This window comes from Bactrocera latifrons, unplaced genomic scaffold (genome assembly GCF_001853355.1).
Source record: "Bactrocera latifrons isolate USDA-ARS-PBARC rearing strain unplaced genomic scaffold, ASM185335v1 scaffold_73, whole genome shotgun sequence".
Taxonomy (NCBI): Eukaryota; Metazoa; Arthropoda; class Insecta; order Diptera; family Tephritidae; genus Bactrocera; species Bactrocera latifrons.
Window position 1 is genome coordinate 1,270,882 of NW_017537412.1, and position 24,333 is coordinate 1,295,214.

The window sequence follows — 24,333 nt, forward strand, 5'->3', positions numbered from 1 at the left end:
CAAGAATGACGTGATGTTAAACTGAAATAAAACACTCAAATTTGGTCCAAATGGTATCAATTTTTTTTTTTTTTTTTTTTTTTTTTTTTTTTTTTGTTGTTTATGAAATGGTTACCATGGCAGTGTTACTGTTGCTGGTTGACTGACGTAAACTTTTAATTTAACATGCCCCCAGAGAAAATAATCTAGGGGCGTTAAATAACATGATTTTGGTGACCATTCGACTGCGCCATTTCGGAAAATTAACGAGTCGCCAAACCACTCCGCAATATGTCAATGCTTAAAGGGGAAATCTGAGGTCACGTTCCGTCTTGTTGGAAATAGAGCTCATCCGCTTTGATTTCATAAATTTCTGTTGAAAAAAGTCGGTCATGTCATCATGCTATAACGGTCGTTAATGTTGCCAACGCCATTTTCTGCTCATTTCGAAAGGAACCGTACCAAATTTTTAGGGATGCAATGACGTCGTCGTCTCATTAAGCCATAAATCAGCTCCATCTGAGAAGACTGTGTCCTAGAAAAATTTCTTATTCGAATAAAGTGCCACTGCATCAACGCTTGATTAATAAATTATGATTAATTTGATAAGTTCAACAAGATAACCTAATGAAATGGCTTTATCTAATGAATTAACATTTGCTGATAAGCAGTATAAACTTTCGTTTAAAAACAATATATTTATATTTTTTTCTTTCACTCTTCTCTCTTTTCCAGTGAAATCATAAATTTTCGAAATATAAGTGAAAACCATACGAAGCAGCATTAACAACGCTCACATTGTCTTTAAAATTTACAGCTGCGTTTAAATCAGTTCACAGTAGGGTGAGTTCAAATAAACAAACATTTATAAAAAAAAAAAAAACTAGTAACCAACTGGTTCCGAAAACTACTCAAGTATTTAAATATATACACATAAAGCTACATGTGCTTGTAGCTAGAAAATTTAAGTGCAAAGTGTAATATCCGTAAAGTACAGATGCACAAATGCAGCATTCACGGCCAATGTCAATGGCAAGGATATGCAGGAGCTGAAATGCTCGCTGGTTGGCTCTGTACCAGTTGGCTGACAGTTGCAGGCAGTCAAGGTGAAGGTTAAAGGCGCTCACTCTTATATATTTGCGTATGTGTGTGACTAGTTATCTGCATTTGTAGATATGTTAGAGCAACGAAGAGAGTGTGAGGCAGCTACTGTGTTGTCGTTGTAATTATAGTCACAAAAGTTTATGACCGCGTAAAGCGTGAACTAAAACTGGCTTTCAGAAAAAACATCGAGCAAAGTCAAAATGTTTTGTTTTCAAATGTTTCTGCCTGCAACTAACTACCACAAGGAAGCTGAAATTGAGTATTTAAAATGTGTGTGTTGAGTAAAAAAAGTCATAATTCATTGTTTACATGCAAAAATAATTTGCAAATTGATTATGTTTTTTCTGCGCATGTCTTATAAAAAACACTTTCGCTCTCAATTTTGCCAATCGTGACGCTCTTGTACTCTTATAATCCGGAAAGTTGTAGCGCTTTGCAGCTTTCTCATTCAATATAATAATATATATATATGTATATAGTTGTTCCCTACATCCTCACGAAATGCTTGGCCGAGCTTCTCGTATCATTTGTGGTCAGCAACATAAACTCCTCCGGCAAAAAGGGAGCTCATGGTTTTAGGTTAGATGTTTTCTTAACAGATTTGCGATCAGCGGTTTTCTATGGACTGCTTTACTTGTTGTAGTGCTGTTATTGTTTTGTGATTCAGAACATGAAAGGGAGTCAAATCAATTGAGCTTCGAATTTGAGAAGTAAAATTTGCTTTATTTTTTGAGATTTTATTTATTTTCAAAGCTTCTTTGAATAAGCTTATAAAGAATGATCCATTTCGAGATTCCCTACGTTTTTAAAGAAAACAACAGACATTTCAAATTTATTGGGGAATATTTATCATTCTCAAGAACATTTCATGCCATAAATGCCAATTTTTTCAAGACTTCAAGATTATCTCTTTCAAATGCTCAGATGACCCATTCGTTGAGTCCAATTTTCGGAGACTCATTCAAGCATTTCAAATGGTAATTGGCGGATAACTCGCGCGATGTTTTGCTCCAAAGCCTAAAGCGAAGCGAGATTGTCCGCATAAACTTTAGACTTCACATATCCGCACAGGAAAAAGTCTAACGTTGTGATATCACACGATCGTGGCGGCCCAAAACTTGAAATTATATGCACACCGAAGTATTTTTTCAATAAATCCATTGATTGATGCGATTTGTGGTAAGCGGCGCCGCCTTGTTCAAACCAAATGTCGCCGAGATCACGAGCTTCAGGCATCAAATAGTTGGTTATCATGGCGCGATAACGTTCGTCACTGACGGTTACATTCGGTTATGGATCGATGATTCCACCGGCCCACAAACCATATTATTCCGCTATTTTTTCTATATGAAAGGGCAGCTCTTGAATCTCTTCAGTCTACTTTCGTTCCAAATGCGGCAATTTTGCTTGTTTACATACTCATTGAGCCAGAAATGGGTGTTCATAAGGCGTGGGCATGAGCCCATAGAGCGAAGCGACGTCGCTTGCGAAGGTCGAGCGGCTTCAATTCAGTTGAGTTCCTGCGAATGGCGACGAATCGACTCAGCACAGTATTCGTGTACACTTTAGATACGCCTGTTATATTTTCTTCAGTGCGTACTGGACGTGGTCTATTCGGTCAAATATTATTCAATAATGAATGCTGGAGTTCAATATGAGTCATGGTGTTACGAATGCTCAGCAGACCGATTATATTGAGTTATTGAGTTGAGCGAAGCGCGTGAAACACATTCATTACTGAACAAAAATAACATGTCACGAATCATCCGTGATCTGTCAAAAAAGGCTTTTAAAAAGTATCTCTACTTGGATAATCCGTTAATATTATTCAAATTATTGCCCATCGAATGCAATTTAATTTTTTCATTTTACTGGGAAGCTGTGAACTCCATTCCAAAGAATCCGCGTTGGATTGAAGTACAAGAGCCAATATTTGATATTCTGTGCTGATGTGAATCGTATTTCAGTGAGCGTGTTTTCAACGTTCAGAACAAATAAAAGTCAGAAAGAGCAATGTGTAATCTATAAGACAGATAAGGCAATACTTAAAGCCTTTATTTCACCTTGTGTCTAGTAGAAGATTCTGGGCGTTCTTTGGCATTCGCTAGCATCAATTTGATGACTTGTTGTCGGTAGCATTTCTCAATAACGGTTTCACCCACTTTTAGAAGCTCATAATACCGCACGCCTTTCTGATCCCGCCGAATACAGAGCATTACTGTTGCGTCATGAATATTCGGCTTTGCCGTTGATTCGACTGGTAGGTCAGATTTCACATATGATTTTTTACATTTAGGATTATCATAATGGATCCACTTTTTATCAAATGATTTCTGATTTCCTTGCTTTTGAGTGAATTCGGCTGTTTTTAACGTTTAGATCAACCGTTGAGTGACTTAAAAGGATTTTTTAAATATTTCGACAACATAATGAAATCAAGAATTTCTATATAAATATTTGATCTTATAAAAAATAATTGTCTTGCCATTCGAATCTGCTTCTTCAAATTGTATTAAATTTTTGTAAGGTTTGGCTCAAAGAAGATAAACCATAAGCTCATTAACCTTAAATATTTCCCCTGACTTTCTTGCAATTTTCAAATACATTTCTCATCGGTAAAGAGTTTTGGAGTTACTGGTCGTATGCTCTATCGAACGTCTGAGAACTTAGTCAGTTCAAAAGGTCACTTATCGTAACTACTAAAGGTGCTACTAGTTACAAAAACAACTATATAACTGTTTGCAATCACGCATTTAGGCACTATCTCGATTTGTTGTCAGTATGTATTTAATTACATTTTTCTAGCAATCAAAATTATTTATTGCATTGCATTGTTGACATATTACAACGCATACCGTTACAGCTGCGCACATTGTAATTTTTTGAAAAATTTCACACATTTTCACTTGTGTATAAGTCTCAAGATCGCGGCGGTCTCCAATCAATCAAACTCGAGTTGCTTTGCGCTTGCGCATAGCCCACCTTGCACATTTCTTTTATTTCCATGGAAAGTAATTTCGCGAATGGAAAACCAGCTAAGCGAGTAACGTGCGGCAAACGAGTTTGCGCCAAGCGGTCTTAAATTGACGGTTATAGCTGTCGAGATACGGACATATACGAGAACTGTTCGAAATGGCAATAAATAATTAGGATATTTATAGCTTTTCCTAGGAAGGGAAGTCTTTTTGAAGCTGAATTAAGTTTAAGCCCCTTGTTCGACCACAAAGACCTTGATGTGAGTTTCGAGTTCAGAGCAGAATTTGCTCATTCCTGTTACACCTTTCTCGGTAAGCTTTGTGAGAAATCTAGCCAAGAAATTAATTTTCTCACATTCGTATTTTCCCGTTTCTAGAACTCTACTTTTGTGGATTCTTCTATATTGGCGTAGACATCGCCAACGAGATTATAACCGAGTTTACAACAACGCTCCAGTCGTTTTTCCTTTTTGCTGTTTGACGCGAATTGGAGTTTCCAAGTGTAGCCAAGTTCTTATCCAACTGGTCTTTCTAACGGAGTGGAGATCTTTCTCTTCCCCCTGCGGGTACTGCGTCGAATACTTAGGACTGGATTGTCTTCATCCTTTCGAACGACATGACCAAGCCAGTGTAGCCGCTGTCTCTTAATTCGCTGAACTATGTCAATGTCGTCATATACATCATACAGCTCACTGTTCCATCGAAAGTGATAAAGGACCCTAAATCTTTCGCAGAACCTTTCTCATCAGCTGACCCATGCCTTGGAAGAGAGTTCTCTGTGAGCAATAGTGGAGAGACGATTATTTTACATATGGCCCAAGCAGCTCACGACTGCAGATCTTAGACCAATTATTCTCTGTGTAGCCAAAAAACGATTGTGCGCTAGGCATGAAACCCGCTAAGTACAAAAAGATCCCCATATAATAAACGTTAATCATCCAATTTGGGAATTGATGAACGCCAAGGCCTAGTGACATGAATATACGAATCTAATCAAGTCAAAATATGGTGTTGTAGGGGATGTTTACAACTTACCTCACGCCAATTGAACTCCAAACGTATTTTTTCGATGATTCCTGATTTGATCACTTTTTATATGGCTTAGATAACTGATCTTCACTTACACTATAAATATAAAATTGTTATAGAATCCACAAAAGTTTACTTATCTTTATCGGTTATTGATAACTCATTGGAAATAAATGTAAGATTTTGCTTGAATTTTCGACAGCTGTCAAGCTCCATATATTTGACAGTTGTAGTGTTGCTATGAAAGCTTTATGCGTCGTGAAAATGAGCAGCCTATGCTCTATCGAACTGTTCTTCAACGAACATAAAAACACATATTTCATCGTCATACATCTGCTATGACAATCAAGCTGTCACTAGGATTCAGTCAGTCTGCTGTCATAAATGATATTTAACTTCAGTCTTTTTCACTCAAATGTCACTCAACCACTTTACCGGCTGCTTTTATTACTGACGTATCATTTCCTCTTATTCTTAAGCTACACGACCGACAAACATACATACATATTTACAGCTTGTATTCTGGTTTTACCTTCGGCTATCTTTACGATCTTCACGCTAAGAAGTTAATGGACTCATTTGTCAACTGTTTTGATGCTGTTGCGAAATTGCAAACCAGTATTAATGGCATTGCTAACGGTGTTTGTAAAAGTAAACAAAAGCCGTGTAAAATAAAAAAACGACTAAGCAGTTGATGAATTCTATTCGATTTGACATGTACTTGGCGTATTTAAGCCCGACTTACAAGATTACTGTCGCAGCTTTGAGTTTCGGTTTTTTTCGATTTTGCGCTACTCTAACTAACTCTAAATCTTTTTCATATAGCAAGCTGCAGTTGATTTCATTCTCAACACAAACAAAACGTAAGCGTTATTTATTGCTTATTCATTGTCAGAAATTAGGTGTGGCCTCAGAGCAGCTGAAATGCATAGCCCCGAGAATAAGACAGACAATTAGGTAGGCAGTTGTTGCCAAATCACTTGCGAAATTTACATATGTACGTACATAATGTATGTTGTTAGGATTGATTTAAAGCGCGCTGTAATTAAGTGCTGTTCCAATGAAACGAAAATACATATTTGCCAATGAGTGTAAATATTTATGTTGCTATTATTTTTGCAATATGTGAGATGAATACAATATTCACTGTTCCTACATGTGTTATTGAATGGAAAAATTGCAGCCGAAAGCGTGCAAAAATAATGATGCACAGGAATAATACACATAGTTAGTATTCAATTTTGGTTCGGGTTCTCGAGATTGAAATTTCAGCAATTTGGAATATCACAAATATATTATTTAATAAAAATGAATTAATTAAATGCTGCCAACATAATTCCGAACGAAAAAATATAATATTTAGTTTTGGGATTTCAGAATTGAAATTGGTTTAGTTCGGGATCCAAAAAATTTTCAACATAATTCAAAATTAAACGCATGAAAAATTAATTCTGAACGAAGAAAATTAACATTTAATTCCGGGATTTCGGGACTAAAATTCCTTCAGTTCGGGATCCCAAAAATTTTCAATATAATCCAAAATTAAACTCATGAAAAATGAATTCTGAACGAAAAAATTAATATTTATTTTCGGGATTTCGGGACTAAAATTTCTTCAGTTCAGGATCCCAAAAATGTTTAATATAATTTAAAATTAAACGCATATGAAATAATTCCGAACGAAAAAAATTAACTGTTAGTTTCGGGATTTCGAGATTAAAATTGGTTCAGTATCATTATTTTTACTATTCTAAGCTTATATGATATCTGAATTTAATAAAATATTTTTTTAGCTATTTTTCCTTGAAGTGATCTATTCATATAGAAGAATATTACAATCCCGAAGTGCTCATATCTTAATGGCCGCTTATGAGCTCTGTTTCGGCCTATCTCCAATATGACAAATGTATATTTACCGTGATTTTTAGTATTGTGAACTGTTAATAATTTATCTAAAGTTTTTTATACTGCGGAAATATATGAGACTAAATTAATATTTAACGCATCACCTATGCATGCTTTGGTTTTAATATATAATATTAGATGCCGTTATTGGATACTTTCAAATAATGGTTTGTCAAAAAAGTCTTGCGGTATTTTGCGGTATTTTTATTGAATTTTCAATTGTTCATAAAATTTTTTTTGATGACTCATGCCCAGCTCTTGACCGATGCTACGGCTGCTACTATGCCTGTCTCTTTCGACCAATTCAACGATTTTATCGCAATTTTCGACGGCAGGCCTTCCGGAGCGTAGCGCATCTTCGACCAACTCTACACCAGAACGAAAACGTTGAAACCATCGTTGTGCGGTGGAAATGGAAACTGTATCGAGTCCATAAACTGTACAAATTTTATTGGCGGCTTGTGATGCATTTTTGCCTTTATCGTAGTAGTACTGTAAAATATGCCGACTTTTCTCTTTATTTTGATCCATGTTTGCGACGCTATAACGCACGAACGACTGCGTGAAATGAGCTTTCCAAAAAGGTATATCATGACCCGATGCTACGAATAAAACTAGAACTACGGCTCTCAGCGCCAACTAGCAAAAATACCGCAAGACTTTTTTATAATACTTCTCTAACAATGACTCTGCCATCCTACGAGCTATTAGATTCCAAAAAGGTCCAACTTGTTTAAATCGTAAAAGCTCTCTTAGAGAGAGAGAGAGTTGACAATACTTTCTTTTTTCAGTTCAGCCATAAATTCCCTAAACATTTCAATAATCTTTCTAGAGATTGTCGAAACAATCTTTGTACAACTTTTTAATTCACTAATATTTATCTTTTGTTTCTAAGTCTCGTAAAAACCTTTCTATATATGGCATCTTGTATAGGTTGCCTCAACTAATGATATCTGATGCCAATGCAAGAAAAGTACAAAAGAGATGCTCGAGTTTTTCTCTGATATCTTGCTCTTGGCATTTCCTTCAGTCTTTTCGATTTATCAGCAATATTCTGCAGGCGACTGCCGCCACCAGACTGTGATTAATACAGTCCCTTCTGTCGAGTGACAGTAGAAACTTTGTGTATTTTTGATCTACCCTTTCATATCTTATTTTTATAGCTTTGTATCAAGATAGGGGACTGGTTCTATTGCATTTCGATCTTCCTTGCCAAGCTCCTGTCCAGATGTTCGTATAGACATTGCATGGGTTTACCAAAGTCGATCACAGTTTCCGGTGATAACCCTGCACCACTCTTTACAATCCCTTCCACTATCTCACTGGTCGCGATGGCTTTATGTCCGGGTACTCCGCAGAAGTGAAGTCGCTTGTTGCTAACCACATTATCCACGGTGCCCTGCTTTCAAAGACATTTCTGATCGATGGATGAGGCTGTTAACTCTGTTTAACTCCCGATAGCTTAAAAATCATGTAGCCCTTCGCATAGCTAGCTAACTGTTTACAACTCTGAACCTTCATCCCCAATTGAAAAGTGCGATCACATCGTCCGCGCTTGCGAAACCGTCATTACTCAACGAGCTTAGACCAAGGATTCTATATGTATGCACATATGTATATGCTTGAAAAAGTTAGATCAAAAATCGACACTATATGTCCCTCGTTCATTGAATTTCAGTCGAAGTATTACAAACTTTACAGCTAATTGAGCTTATCCATCATAACTTTGGTGTAGAAAAACTTAATAACGACGGCAAAATAATCACCACTTTCTTCCCTCAAACCTTATGTTTTGTTGTGGGATTTCTCAAACTGATTTATTTTCTTTTCTTTTGACATATCTTCTTTCTCACATATTTATTAAGTTTCAAGCTCACTTTTAAACACTTTCCCTTTTAATTTGCTTACTTCGTTATATATATGTACACAATCTATTAGACCAGCATATCCAGGCCAGGGGCGCATTGCGTTTTGCTCCACCTTGGAGAAATTACTTTAAAATTATTTTAATTTACCCACATCACAGTAAATATATGTACATATGTATGTACATATATAAAAACGCTCTCACCAAAAGTAGCGTATCAAATTACCTGAACGGTAGACGACAGAAAAACACTCCAAAATATTTGTGTTCCCAAATATATCCATAAATAAACCGTTAAGCCTTAATTGCGCCCACGCTCTATTTACTTCGGGGCCAGACAAACGGCAATACTGCAGCTGCTCATACAGGGTATGTAAATATGTTCTACAAACATAATGAACATACTTTTATGTGCTCATACTAATAAGTATATTTAGGTGGAATAACCCTACGGTGATTCTACTGTTAGTTCCCATATTTTGACATATTCAGAGTTTGAATAACACCCTCCGATATATGACCAATACTAAGCAGACCATCCGGTCGGTCAATGTGAAACCGCATTCTTCTGCTTAAGCGGCTTTATCTGGAAAATAGTGTTGGTTGGTTGGTATGTTAACTAGTCTAACAAAGTAAAGCTAGATGACGTAAATAACAGGTTCAATGTGATTGAATTAATTACCTCCAACAAAATCATAAAGCGCTAAAACTTTTTGGGTTGCCCCGTAAACGTTTTAGAACCATTTCGCAAAATTCTTCAGTGATGCTTCTTAATGACGGTACCATTTCACGAAAATACAGAAGAGAGTAACTATTATGGGGTAAGAGAGCCTGTGGAGTCTCTTCTGCAAGGTCCGCAGACTTACTTGGTTATAGCTGCGCTAGTTCTTTCTTCTTTTCGCTTTTTAGTGCCAATTCTAGATATTTACTAAGTGCAGCCAGGTCCTTCTCCACCTGATCTCCTCAACGGAGTGGAGGTCTTCATCTTCCTCTGCTTCCACCGACGGGTACAGAATCGAAAGCCTTCACAGCAGGTGTGTTCTCTTCCATCCGGACACAATTATGAACTATGTCAGTTCTGTCGTATATCTCTTACATCTCGTCGCTCCATCGAATGAGATATTCATCATGGCAATGTAAAAAGGACCATAAATCTTCCGCAGAACCTTTCTCTCGAAAACTCGTCACATCGACTCATCAAATTTCTTCATAGTCCAAGCCTCTGCACCACGGGAAGAATGACTGACTTATAGAGTTTGGTTTTTGTTCGTCGAGAGAGGACTTTACTTCTTAATTGCCTACTCAGCCCAAAGCACCACCAACTACCGGCATGCATGTTGAGGCCAATGATATCAATATCATCGGCGTACGCCAGCAGCTGTACGCTCTTATAGAAGATGGTACCTCCTCTATTTAGTTCTGCAGGAGTAAATTGAAGAAGTCGCATGAGATGGGAGTTGCTTTGTCCGAGTGTGTATCGGACGACTCGAAAATTTGATGAGAATTAGAAATCAATATTTAAGCGACGAAATTGAGATTTTCGATCGTTATTGTATCTAAACAAAAGTTCACCCAACATTGCACCGAGTGGAAGTTTTGCCCTCCCGTGTTGAAATAATTAGTTACTTGTTAAAATTATGACCATTTCTACCCAATCCAACCAAATTGTATTAGAAATACCATAGTTACGGTTAGCAAGTAAATATATTTGAATTAGTATCAATACATCTACAATTCAGCATGTTGTTTAATCCAATTCACATGGTAGTAGACCTTAGCATAACCATCGGGATTGCCGGTACCACAGCCGCCATAAACGAAGCCAGCAATACCGACGACCTCACCCTCGTACATAGCCGGACCGCCTGAGTCACCATTGCAGGCGCCATTATTTGGAGCATGGGCCAAACAGATAAGCGCATCGCTATCCCAGTTTATGGCCGCCCTGCATTCACTACGTGAAATGGCAGACAAGGTGTTCCACTTCAACTTCTGTGGAATATCACCACCTTGCTTTACGCGACCCCAACCAGAAATGATAACTGGTTCACCGGCGGGTACCTCCTTCGTGGCCAAACGGGCGGGTTGGATATTTTGCGAGTATATTAAAGGATTTCTGAGACGCAGTAGCGAAACATCGTTCAAGAAATTGCCGTAATTCTCATGTGTAAGGATCGATTGCACATTCACCAAAACGCCACCACGCAGACGATCCGTGGAACCGGCACGCACCGTAAACAAGGAGGGATCATAACTGTTGTATGGTACAAACATTTATATGTACATTCTACAAGTTTAACTTATTACAAAAACGGAGTACTTACGTGGAATAGTTGCCCTGTGCATCGATGGTACCAACACAATGTGCCGCGGTCAACACGTAGTACCGACTAAGTATCGAGCCGCCGCAGGTGTGTGAGCCGCTGCGCCGCAAAGAGATTTGATGTGGGAATTGTCCTTCGTAGGCCTCGTCACCACCCACGACACGTGTGGTTGGAACAGCTAGGCTGATTGCAACACCTAGCAAGCAGATCAAAGCGAAGAGTTCGAATTTTACCATGTTGAACCGTTACGCGTGGAAGACCAAACTAAAACTAAATAGTCTCACGCACGTACTAGTGGACTTATTGGCGTATCTTGAGTGTTCATAAAAAGCTTTGTGCTCAAATAAATTACTTTATAATGCTTAGCGCAAGCAGAGTTAGGTAATTGATAAGCAATCTAACTGTTATTTATTATAAGCTAATATGTTAAGGCGATAATGTTGGCACCACAGAATTTATACGCCTAAAACAGTCGAATATCCAGTGTGGCATAATACTTCCAAGCGCCAAAAGAACTAATAACCAAGAAACCAACCTATTCATAGAAAATGGTGGTAATACCCATACTTCAAATATGATCGAAGTCAATAAAAAGAACGTGAGTTATAGATAATGTATGCATTTTTGGTCAACATTCACTACATCCATCTCCAGTCAAATAAGGACAGCATTTATTGGACAGAAGCTTCCGTGCGATCTTGCTAGTATCTAAAAATTCCAACTGTGAGGAACCTTTCTATATTTCTCGTTCCCTCTTCTGTTTCTTCCGTATATTTGTGTAATTTTGATGCAGATCTGTTAAGTTTTATCTCCGTTCATCTATCACCCCAGCTACCCAATGTCTCTTAAAATAAGTTGGATCATTTGGAGCCGTAGAATATATCTCGTCTCATCCGGCTGGAAGCTGGATATTTGCAGTGCAGTGTATGCACTAGAAGGTTTATGGACTTGTTGGATAGAGCAGAAACCCTGTTGAGTCCTTTTATAACACCCAAAATTTCGGCTTTAAAGGCCGAATTGTAAGGATTACTTATCTTTACTATTACTTTCTCTTCTTTAGCAACGTAGACACCTCTTCGCCATTACAGGCGAGTTAACAACAGCGCGACAGTCATGTCTCCTTTTAGCAATTTGGCGCCAATTCGAGATACCAAGTGCAGCCAGAACCTCCTCCACGTGATCTCTCTAACGGAGTGTAAGTCTTTCACATCCTCTGCTTCCCCTGCGTCTAATACTTTCAGAGCTGGCGTATTTTTACTCATATGTCACTGCTGTCATATAACTTGTACTGCTCATTGTTCGATCGACTGCGGTATTCGCCGTTGCCAATGTGCAAAGAATTATAAATCTTTATTTCTCTCAAAAACTCGTAACGTCGACTCATCAGATGTCCATAGAGCAGGACAGAGAGAACTTTGCTTCTCAATTGAATGTTGACAAGAGTTATTCTGCCTTGGATTTTGAGGCTGTAATTAGTATTAATACTAGTTCCAAGAAATATAGATAGAAATCTACCGACTTTAAAATCGTGACTGTCAACATGGACGTGAGAGCCATAGTCGCAAGTGCGACGACTGTTTGTTTGGTGACAGGAAATATTTCGTCTTCACCTCATTCACTACCAGATTCAGTTGCAATGATATCAATTCGTTGTACACTCTTATAGAAGATGGTACCTTCACTGTTTAGTTTTGCAGCTCGATTTATTTTCTCCAGGAGTAGATTGAAGAAGTCGCACGATAGGGCGTCGCCTGAAACCCTCGTTTGGTATCAAACGGCTCGGAGAGATGCTTCCCGCTCTTGACGAAGCTTTTTGGTCAGTTTACACAGCCGTATTAGTTTTCTTTTTCGTGAAGTCAAAAGTAACTTTAAAATCTGATAAGGTCCAATCAGATTGTTGACGGTGGGCTTCAATCTTTCCCACGTTAGTGAGTGCAGATTGTGGATTGGGCAGAGCATAACGCAGAAGAAGCCGATACAAGAATAGATCTGGCGGCAATCCATCGGCCCCCGCCGCTTTGTTGTTCTTCAGACTGGTAATTGCTATTCGAAATTCTTCATGGTCGGGCAGTGAAACGTCGGCTCCATCGTCATCGATTGTAGAATCGGGTTCACCATCTCCAGTTGTTATTTCTTCACTGCCATTCAGTATGCTGGAAGAGTGTTCCTTTCATAATTTTAATATTCTCTGGGCATTGGTTACTAGATCACCTCTGGGGGTTCTATAAGTGTACTTTACTATTACTTATTCTCTCCTATTTCACCCTTCGATCTGTTGGAGGTTTTTGATCATATAACGATTGGTCCAATCTTCTCTACTGGGGAATGTTAAGGATAAATATATGGAGGGTCTTCATTAATTTTTCAAGGATCTTTCTATAAATTCCAATTCAGATCATCTTTCGACAAAATGAGGCTTGGTAAGCGATCTTGATATTCTGAACAGAGACCCCAAGTTTAATTTTTAAGATCCAAAATTGTCTTCCTCTAATTGCTTCTTCTTATAGACGCCTCAAAGCTAATTAGCATTCTGGTCTTGTTCCAATTCTATCGTATCACAAACAAGGCTGCGTACATAAGGACAAAATAAATGAATGCTTAGGGTAGTTGTCAGTATAACCGAAATTGATTTCATCTTGGCGGTCTGATGAAGCACAACTCACTTAAGAGTCAGAATGATCTCTTCCAAATGAAGTAAGAACAGCTAATCGAGTGAATAATCTAATAGGCCAACTTTCATTACATAAAACTCATTGTCTCTATTTTAATTTAAAACTGCTTTTAATTCCGCAACAAATATACAATAAGTACTTAAAACACATTATTCCAATCCAGTTCAAAGCTCACAAATCTGAGTGCTCCTTAATCCAATCCAAATGTTTGAAAACCTTTGCGTAACCATCTGGATTGCTAGTACCACAACCACCTACCACAAAACTAGCCACACCCACCAGTTCACCTTGATATGCAGCCGGGCCGCCGGAATCACCAAAACAGGCGCCATTATCCACCGAATGTCCCAAACAGAGCACCGCATCACTAGCCATGCCGATTGTGGTTAAGCACGATAATCTCGACAGAGTTTGAACAGTGTTCCATTTTAACTTGTTCGACGCATAAGCATTGGTCGCCGTGTAACCCCAACCGGAAATGATAACGTTGTCACCGGTTGGCACCTCAGCACTTGCCAAGGGAATGGGTTGTATGTTATTGGAGTAAATCAGTGGTGTTTCCAAAGTGAGTACGGCAAGATCGTGCAAAAAGTTGGCATAATTCTCATTCACAACAATTTTGATGACCTTTTTGACCACACCGCCAAGCAGACGATTAGAGGAGCCGGCACGTATGCTGAAATGTTCAGCGGCGTAACTGTAAAGCATGCCAATACAAATACAATTAATATATCAGTACTCAAATAAGTGGTTCGGTGATAGACTCACACAAAGTAATTGCCTTCATCATCCTCATCGCCGACACAATGTGCCGCTGACAGCATATAACGGCGACTGATGATCGAAGCACCGCAAAGATGTGAACCATCATAACGTAACGACGCTTGGTAGGGAAATGCTCCTTCGACCGCATACTCACCGCCGACAATACGTCCGCTAGTTTGGGGTTTCGCATTAGCCCAGGCGATCAGCCCTAGGCAGAGTAGAAAGGATATTCCCGACATACCGTCTAAATAGTGGTGGGTTCTAACAGTGGCTGGGACACGAACTATGCTTGGTTTAGGTTTTGCAATTCGCTTTTATGCTCGAAACAGTCTAAGAAATCGCTAGATAGTTAATTAAAATATTGTAAATTATCTATTATCAAGGTGTAGTAAATCATGAGATTTAATTAAGTTGCTAAATTCATAAAACTCGCTGGAAATCTCTGCGGTCTATATTTAACAAATCTGTTTTACACTAGTTTGTGACACTTTTTTATGACTCCAACGCTTGGTTTGACCGCAAGTCGTTATGAAATTTCCCCTCCCTTTGATCGTCAATAGATTTTTGTCTTGGGAAGAGGAAAGAGGAAAGACGTGTGTGTGAACTCTGGGCAAACCGGTTTTTTTTTATCTAATCACTCAATCTGAAAGATTGTATTACGCACAAGCTTATCAGAAAATGTCGCAATTTCATAAGACGTGTAGAGCTGAGTTCATTTTACAACTTGCCGTTTCTACTCCATATTTCACCATAAATTCGCTGACCTAAATGATGTCCGATGTACGAGTTTGAATCGTCTCATTTTTCTCTCAATAGAGGCACATACTTATATAAATACATTTTGGTGGTGTTTCCAATCCAATAATGAGTATTGTAATAAGTAAAGGCTTTACTCTTGCTATCTGTTTCCAGCAATAGCCCTGAAATAGAAACAAAAATTTGGTCGTGTCACTCTAATCTATCTAATTTATGAAGCAGGCAGCGGGTAATATAGATTTACTGATTATCTAGGGAATTTCTCGATTTTCCCACATTATCTAGACCGAAATTCCCTGCAAACACTTTTTTCTTTGTGGGAGTTTCTTCAAACTTGCGATGTCTCTCTATTCCGCTCTTTTATGGCAAAGTAACAATTAAAACTAACGAGAGAGTACAAAGAGTGTGAAAAAGAAAATATATATCTACAATAAGATGGATGGTTTTTCCACTGAATAATGGAAGACTTTGCAAGGCCGACAGCAGCGACAATGTTCAGTTCTCTGGATGGACGAATTATAGACTAGCTACGTGTAAGACGGCTGCCCACAAGTTACAGAATCAAAAGAAAACAACACTTAATATTATCCAGAATTTTCTATTAACAAATCCCATCATAAGGTCGACGATTTTTGGACCGATGTTGGTGATCAGTACAGTGATAATTTTGTTAACTGCATACCCTATGGACTTGATGGAAAGAGATGGAAAAGTGTAACTATTTTCTTTGGTAGAGAGTAATTTATGTATATCCATTAGACTATATATTGAATTCCTGTAAACCAAACAGTGACTTTCTTTTTGAACTAGGTAATAAACTAATAACCACGGTTAGAAATTTATAGAGAAAGCTAGCGATTAAATGAAGTTTTCAAGAATCAAAGGTATTATAGTCTTCTACCACATGAAGTCTAAACGAATATTCTCAGTATCATGTGGCTTGGTGATTGGTTGAAGAGGGAGACACCAGGCGCGAGCAATAAGGCCATTATTAAGCCCTTTCCTCTACCAAGTGGTAGCCAAATAAATAAACAAGACCTTAAAATAAACCTTATCTCGCAACTAAATGGATTTGGTAAAAAACTTAACTTTTTTCACCCCAGCTGCCAAAGGCTGACGGCTGGCCATTACTTCCTTAGCAAAAAATACATGTTTCCTAATTTTAAAATTCTTAATTTATTCTTCAAAAATGTACATAGGTCACTCCCCTCAGGCTAATTCCTCGATTGATATCAGTTTCCGATTCGTAAGCATAAATCCAAGACTCATCGCCAGTAATTACATGTTTCATGATATCCTGTTAATCGGAAAGCATTGTTTCACAGACGTTAATGTAACGCTATTTCTCGGAAAAACTGCTAGCGACAAACTGTTATGACTGAAGGCCCCTCCGAAAATTTTTAATGTTTCGGCACCAGAACTTTGTTTCTGCACACAAAAGTTAATGAAACTTTCTTTGTCACTCATCGCCAACCTCGAAAAAAATGTATATCGATGAATAGGTCTTCGTGCGGAATTTAAATTAAAAAGTCTTACAATTTTTTACTCACAATATAATACTACAGTAAAAGCCACACCTCACGTTCCAATTCCGTCCATTGATCCGCCGGTGACTAAGCACATTTCGACGTCGATCACAGAACATGAACTCCTTTTCTAGGTCGCATTGCCAACTAACAAGGTGGAGTAAAGACTCTTCTGCAGAACATTTGACGGGCTTTGGAATATCCTGAGATAATTGACAGAGCTCATAAATTCTACCCCTCAAAGAGGTGGGATTGGCCATGTTTCTGTTTTCAACGGATTAACTGTTAAGTCGAAACACTTCTACGAAATGGCGGAGTTTAAGATTCTTTCCAGAACCAACCCCAGCGATGCCATCCCTGGGGGACGACCTTAAAGTTCGCTCTGCCGAGTAGAACTATTCCTTCAATGCTCGAGGTGATCCAAAGCGTATCCGGTGAGCGATTTTTATACTTTCCTCATCGTATATGGCTTACTTTTTGCTAAAAATATGACTTAACCTGGCCAGCATGTTCCGAATAATGCCTAAAGAAGAGATGAGTGAGTTCTTGTTTAAGGAACTTTCGATTGTTTCAACTGAGTATTCATGCCGCCTGAAGTTCAAACCGTTAAGTGCGATTTAGTATCTGTTAACATAACTTAACTTAGTAAATCAGAAAACAAAGCAATGCAAGTTCGCATTTCAAAAGAATGTAGACTTCTGTTGTCAATAATAGATTTTTTATTTATTTATCATTTTCTCCTTACAACAAAACAAGCCTTTTATATCATATTTGCATGAATCCATTCGAGGTTATGGAATACTTTAGCATAACCATCGGGACGCGAGGTACCACAACCGATTACGACGAAACCGGCAACTCCCACCAATTCACCATTGTATGTGGCCGGACCGCCAGAGTCACCATTGCAAGCACCTGCGCCTGACGGATGATCCAAGCATAACAAAGCATCCGAAGAAATCAAAATTTTACGGAAACATTGGCTCTTGCTAAGTGCCGTAACGGTATTCCATTGCATTATAATGGGCAAAGAATCACCTTTATTCTCAGTAAGACCCCAACCGGAAATGATAACTTCGGCGCCAGAGGGCACTTCAGCGCTGGCCAACGGAATCGCTTGGATTTTCGATGAGAATATCAAATGCTCCTCCAACTCCAACAAGGCCAAATCATTTTCGACGACATAACCCTGATGGACTACGACGCGCTTCACTTGCACGATGACACCGCCGGCAATACGGTTGTGGGTACCAGCACGTATGGTAAAATGTTCAGCGTCATAACTGTGTCGAAGTAAATATGATAAAAAATGTTACCATACCCGACTGGCATTCAATTTGTACGTTCTACTCACGGTGTTGTGCCTGTTTCGACCACACAATGCGCCGCCGTCAATATGTAGTTGGAAGCGATGATTGAACCGCCGCAATTGTGCCGATGTTGAAAACGTAATGAGATTTGATGTGGGAATTGTGCTGAAACCGCGTCATAGCCACCCACTACACGACCCGTGGGATTGGCTGTAACCACCACGAAGGCAACTGCAAAGAATGCCAAAAATTGTAGAAAAGCCATGGTCGGCACGCGATTGTGTTAAGAGCTGTAGGAGGTAGCTAAATGAACTAGGCAATACGTATTTCTATATCATTTATACACCGTCGTCAAATAATTACTTTCGAGCCATAAAATGTGCAGCCACTTACTATTGTCAAACGTTATCAACAAATCTCATAAATCACTTAATAAACGAACAATGTCGTAGATGTAAATGGATTACAAACATAAACTGGAATTTCTGAAATCAATCCGTTATAATCAGCCAGGCCAAGCGAGGTATAGTCCGAACTTGCTAATAAATAGTACTAAAAATATTTCTTTCCTCACGTAATTACTACTACATACTACTGGGTATGTATATGGTATAGTATCATATACTCTCCATATGGCCTGTTATTGGCACCCCTCATCCATGTTCGAAGTGAATCTTCGTTTATTGGAAATATGGTTACAGTATTCTTCTAAAAGTTACTTGAGGCTTTCTCATTCGAACTCTCGACAAATCATGTTGTTGTTTTTTAAGGCAAGGAGCAAATGAAGAAAGTACACGCCAGGATTCGTTGAAATATTCTTACACTGACACTGTAAACTTGGCTACGAACTCCATGTACATAGGTAGGTAGGGTGGAAGTGTGACGACGCACCTGGCTGAATCCAAAACCAAAGAGACTGAAATAGAAAGATATACTAACGAAATTCAGATTCAGTGGCCTCAATTTTAAGAGCACTATGCCCAATATAAGGTCGTCATAATCGTTCTGTGAGATCAGCAAATTATCGGCCGGCGGCGTCATTGAGCCGAATTTCTGCCGTGCTGATCGAGCACGGCACGTTACTGTAAACGGGAATCCCTACCGCTAAATGATAACCCAATATTTTTCACCCGAATTTAATGAAACGGACTTGCACAATATGTTGTACCAACAGGACGGCGCCACAAGCCACACCGAAAGTCACAATCGATTTATTTTATCGGAAAATATAATGTTTTTCTTCTTTATTGGCCTCGACACCGCTTACGTGTCAATAGACGAGTAAACAACAGCGCACCAGTCGTTCTTCCTTTTCGCTGTTTGGAGTCAATACTAGATTCCTTCTCTACCTGATGTTTCCATCGCAGTGGAAGTCTTCCTCATTATGTTCTTCCCTCGCGGGTACGAATACTCTCAGAGCTGGAGATTTTTCATCCATTTAGACGACATGACTTAACCAGCGTATCTCTCGAAAATTCATAACGCCGAGTCATCAGATATTGTCATCGTCCGTACATCGTCTGTAGCTAAAAGCAGGACGGGATTGATGAGTGATTTGTAAAGTTTGTTCTTGGTTCGTCGAAAGAGGACTTTACTTCTCAATTGCCTACTCAGTTCGAAGTAGTAAATGTTGGCTGGAGTTATTCTGAGCAGGGTTTCTAGGCTGACGTTGTTCTTGATGTTAATGGTGTTTCCAAGATAAACGAAATTACCTACGTCTTCGATGTTATGACTATCAAGAGTGACGTGGGGGCCAAGTGCCGAGTGGGACGACTGTTTGCTTGATGACTCCCCGACCCATTTGCTTTGCTTCCATATACAGTCTGTAATAAGAAACTTTTATTTCGACGGCGATTCCTGTACACAATTATGCTGAAACTACGTCACCTCTCACTCGTTTCTTCGGTTTGGACTCTTGCGAAGAGATATTTGTCTTTGTGCCTTGTCTTCTCCCTTGTCTTACTAGAGGGGAAGGCAACACTGAAGATCGAACTTAAATATCAACGATTCGACACCTATCACAATGTCATTAACTTTTTTCACAGCATCGCAAGCGTATTTTACAACATTTCTCTTTTTTCAACACGAAGCAAATTTGTCTATATTCAAATGTTCATGTAATATTGAATGTATAGCAGTCCCACTAATTCCCATAGCTGTGTCTATCTCACGATAAGTCAGATCACAATGTCAAATATCAGTTTGCATCAATAGTTTCTGAACCAATAACAAAATCACAAAACTCTTGCAGTAATCTACGACCGCGTTTGAATTCTTTAAAACATCGATAAACACTGATAATTGATAGAGATTATTTTCCAAATTTTGGACCAAGTTTATTGATGAATTGTTGGGTGGTTCATTCAAGTCGAAAGCTGTAAAAAGTAATCACGGAAGAATATTTCAAATTTAGTTATATTTTTTTTGCCGAGATGAATATTTAAAGTTACTGTAAAAAACAGAAATCTTGGGCGTATGCTAAAGCATTCTGAGTATGTATAACGTCAAAAATGCCGAACTTTAGGATAAAGTTGTGAGTTACCAGATTGCAATACTAGGGTTGTTAAATTGCAATACCAGATTGCCAAATTCCGAAACCTGCGTTTAAATGATCAACGTGTCTATATACGCTAACTTTTGTCAGTCAGTTTCTGAGATATTGATCTGAAATTTTACACACGTCCTTTTCTGTAAAGGAAACTGCTCACTTATCATAAGCGCCGACATCGAACCACTAAAACATATGCTGTCATGCCAACTGAACTATCAAAATAAAAAAATTTGTATCTGGAAGGGAAATATTTTATTTGTGAAGAGCGTTATAGCTTCGGTGTCACCGTAGTTAACGTTTTTTCTTGTTTTGTGTCAAGTGAATATTGCATATGGAATATTTTTCCTTAATACCTCCGAACTCATTGATTACTTTATCTAAAAGCTTTATAGCATATAAGCAATTTTATTATTTACTGATGACTACTTAATAATACACAATGACACTGTCTTATCGCATTGATAATGATGAGTCAGTTCAATGTCCATCATTTTAAAGCAGCTAAAAAGATGTATGACTTCATTCATAAATTTTCATCAAAACGACGATAATCAACACGCAGATTATTTTTGTAGGAAATATGAAGCCGAAAACATGTAATGGTTAATGAAATGGGGCTTATACTGCCGTTGTCAGACCAAGTTTCATTTTGATCAGCTATAATTGTCATCATCAGATGAAAAAATCCTCTCAAATATGTCTCAATGGAAAAGAAAGTTTAGACGATGTAGACTGAAAAGATAACCTCCACAGTTGGGAGGAATAACGAAGTGTACTTTAAAACATGAGATTACAAAAAATGATGGAAAAGACCTGAGTACGTTAAGCGATAAGCCTTGCAAATTAATTTTGATACTGAAGAAACTTCCGCACTTCAGGCAGGATATACCACCTGCGAATATCCGCAGAGCCTATGGATAAAACCACCATAAAATCATACTACCACTCAGATATGATAGCGGAATATTTAGGAATATTATCTATCTTTTCTTTTCTTATCATATCCTATTAGATTATTTAAGAGCTTGACTCATAAAATTCTCAATGTTATTTTAAAATTTTGTGTGGTCTTTCAGACACTTCTCACTCACTCAAGGGTTAATGCATACTCTTTTAAATAAATAAAAAACGCGTTCAATGCTAGTTTCAACAATACTTCCAAAAGTTTATTCGCTTTACTGCTACATAATACAATTCTATGACAACAACTTTTCATTACCAACTTACAATTGAGTCTGGATCCAATCCGCAAAATGTGTGACATTCACGAACACTTCAGCATAACGCGAACCGCATGCGCCCACCACGAAGCTCGCCACACCAACCAAACGATTGTTGTAGGCAACACCGTTACCAGCATCGCCCAGACAGCTGCCCTCCTTCAGATTGTGAGCCAAGCAGAAAGTGCTCTCATCATGCTCGGGGAAACCTTTGGTGCACTCCGCCTCGCTAGCCACTGAGAATGCGACCGATTGCAGTTTATATGGTGCCGCACCAGACGTCTGCTCACCCCAACCGGCAACGGAGATGGCGGTGCCAACTGCCGGCGCTTGATCGGCACTGGTGGCAATGGGAATTATGGAGATCTTGCTACCCTCGTCAACAGCACTGCTCAACTGTATGACAGCGACATCATTGCTTATGTATGTGTAGGAAGGCTGTACGGCGATGGATTCGGCGTAGATAATCTTGCCACCGGCAAACTGATTGATGCTGCCGACGCGCACGGAGACACGATTGGCGGCAACACTGTAGCGAAACAAAAGTAATGGATTATTGAAAAATGTATTTCAAATTTTTGGGGAAAACCAAAACATCTACACTCAAGCTAACCACCAACTCACACTTGGTTGTTGTCGTCGACAACACAATGCGCCGCCGTTAATATCTGTCGTGGGCCGATAATGCTGCCACCACACACATGCGCACTGTCCAAACGCACCGAAGCGACGAAAGTGAACTGACCGGATGCAACGTCCTCACCGCCCAAAATGCGCTCCTCCACTGTCGCGGCTTGACAGTTGGCGACGATGCCAGCGAAAGCGAGCGCGATTAGCGCGAAATTTACTTTTGAACACATTGCGTTTGCGCCGTTACCGAGTTACTGACACTGACTGAACTGGCCGGACCGGCAGTGTAATTATATGAAATGAATTGAAGTGAAGATTTTCACACACTCACACCTGAATTTGCCGATTGATTTTGTTATTGTCATTTTGGCATTGTTATCGGCAGCGGCGAGTTGTTGTTAAATACTCGAACTGTTGAATTTATGACCCACTTTTATTGGACAGCGCTTACATTATTGCGCTTTGCGTTGGCAAATATATTTTCACTGTCTGACTAATCTTATCGTTTATCGGTAGCTGGTTGGTGTTTGATAAAGTTCAAAAATTTCGAACGATAATTGAAACAAAGTAATCATATTTAAAGGTATTTACCACCGGGTTATAATGGGATCATATCCGTCTTCCAAATTTCGAAATCTTTCTGTTTTTTTGGATAAAAAGAAAATTGTAATCTGCTGTGTGTCTGTGATCTGTTCACTTTTCGAACAGACTGTGAGAGTTTTCTATACGAGCTAGTTAAATTAAGCGAGGCTAGAATACGCTTCACAAATACAAATTATTCCATACAAGCACTTCATTGAGATTGTTCAGTTTGTTTGGCGTCTACATTCTCCAGTCATCCGATCTGAACAATTTCTTCGAAGATTGCACCAATGCCTTAGGTGATGTCAAATTTCATGCGATACCTCGCCAAATTAAAAAGCTTTCCCTACAAGTACTTCACTAGAATCGTTAAGTTTGTAGGGCAGCTATATGCTAGTATGATGGTCCAATATCGGCGGTTCTGACATATGAGCAGGTTTTTAGTAAGAAATGTACAGATACAAAATTGAGATCGACATCTCCAAACCTGAGGGACTATTTTGGACGGATAGACCGACGGAATCGATCGACTCACTCCGTCAAGATCTTTGCTATACTACTTTGAGCAAAAAATAGTTAGACTTTGTTCATAATTTTAAGCAAATATGTTCTACCCATGCGATATCTTTTTATAAAAAGCTTTCGAGCAAACGACGGCATAAAAAAAAATGATATTCTTTGTTGACAAATTGGTTGATCAGAAGGAATTCGGAGTGTACCACACCTCGAAATCGAAGAAAACTGTCAATATATCCTTAATTTTTGACCGGCTTTGACTTGATTTTTTCGGCTCGGCTCACATTTGCCACGATATTAGGCAGAATGATCGTCCGTTTCAAAGTCGTAAGCCTATGGATCCGAGACTCACCGCCAGTAATAATACGTACTACATCTTGGTAGTCGGAAAACATTATTTCACAGATATTAACGTGACACGGGTTTTCCAAAAAAATTAGTGATTTTAGAACCAATCGTGCTTTCACTTTTCTTGGACCCAAATGATCTTTCAAAATAGTTTCACTTATCTTTTCAACCGACGTTTCTTTCCAGTCGTCTAGTTTTGTTATGAACTTCGTGGCAATTTTTCTACTCTGTTTAAGTTTGTCACGAAGTTTGTAGCAAATAGAACGAACAATTT

General features: G+C 38.7%; 5 protein-coding genes across 9 annotated transcripts in view; 1 reads left to right on the plus strand and 4 right to left on the minus strand.

Annotated features, from left to right (window-relative positions):
• LOC108976142 (carboxypeptidase D) overlaps positions 1-24,333 on the plus strand; it is a 49,335-nt gene that overhangs the window by 2,625 nt on the left and 22,377 nt on the right. For 4 of the 5 annotated variants that reach the window (XM_018945071.1, XM_018945067.1, XM_018945069.1 and 1 more), the window contains exon 2: positions 715-822. The exons of the other annotated variant lie outside the window; for it this stretch is intronic. The gene's annotated coding sequence lies outside the window, so the exon portion shown is untranslated. The remainder of the gene's footprint in view (positions 1-714; positions 823-24,333) is intronic. 5 annotated transcript variants of the gene reach the window in all.
• Positions 10,545-11,475, minus strand: LOC108976147 (serine protease SP24D-like). The gene is made up of 2 exons (XM_018945075.1): positions 11,184-11,475; positions 10,545-11,113 (listed from the first exon to the last, which is right to left on the minus strand). Exons 1-2 carry the CDS (start codon positions 11,417-11,419, stop codon positions 10,588-10,590), a joined length of 762 nt encoding a protein of 253 aa, XP_018800620.1. The 5' UTR covers positions 11,420-11,475; the 3' UTR covers positions 10,545-10,587.
• LOC108976148 (serine protease SP24D-like) lies at positions 13,942-14,921 on the minus strand. Its single transcript, XM_018945076.1, has 2 exons — positions 14,624-14,921; positions 13,942-14,552 (listed from the first exon to the last, which is right to left on the minus strand). The coding sequence occupies exons 1-2, from the start codon at positions 14,857-14,859 to the stop codon at positions 14,027-14,029; spliced, it is 762 nt and encodes a 253-aa protein (XP_018800621.1). The 5' UTR covers positions 14,860-14,921; the 3' UTR covers positions 13,942-14,026.
• On the minus strand, positions 17,646-18,654 carry LOC108976151 (serine protease SP24D-like). Its single transcript, XM_018945078.1, has 2 exons — positions 18,257-18,654; positions 17,646-18,185 (listed from the first exon to the last, which is right to left on the minus strand). Exons 1-2 carry the CDS (start codon positions 18,475-18,477, stop codon positions 17,663-17,665), a joined length of 744 nt encoding a protein of 247 aa, XP_018800623.1. The 5' UTR covers positions 18,478-18,654; the 3' UTR covers positions 17,646-17,662.
• On the minus strand, positions 21,902-22,907 carry LOC108976144 (trypsin beta). Its single transcript, XM_018945073.1, has 2 exons — positions 22,608-22,907; positions 21,902-22,512 (listed from the first exon to the last, which is right to left on the minus strand). The coding sequence occupies exons 1-2, from the start codon at positions 22,841-22,843 to the stop codon at positions 21,987-21,989; spliced, it is 762 nt and encodes a 253-aa protein (XP_018800618.1). The 5' UTR covers positions 22,844-22,907; the 3' UTR covers positions 21,902-21,986.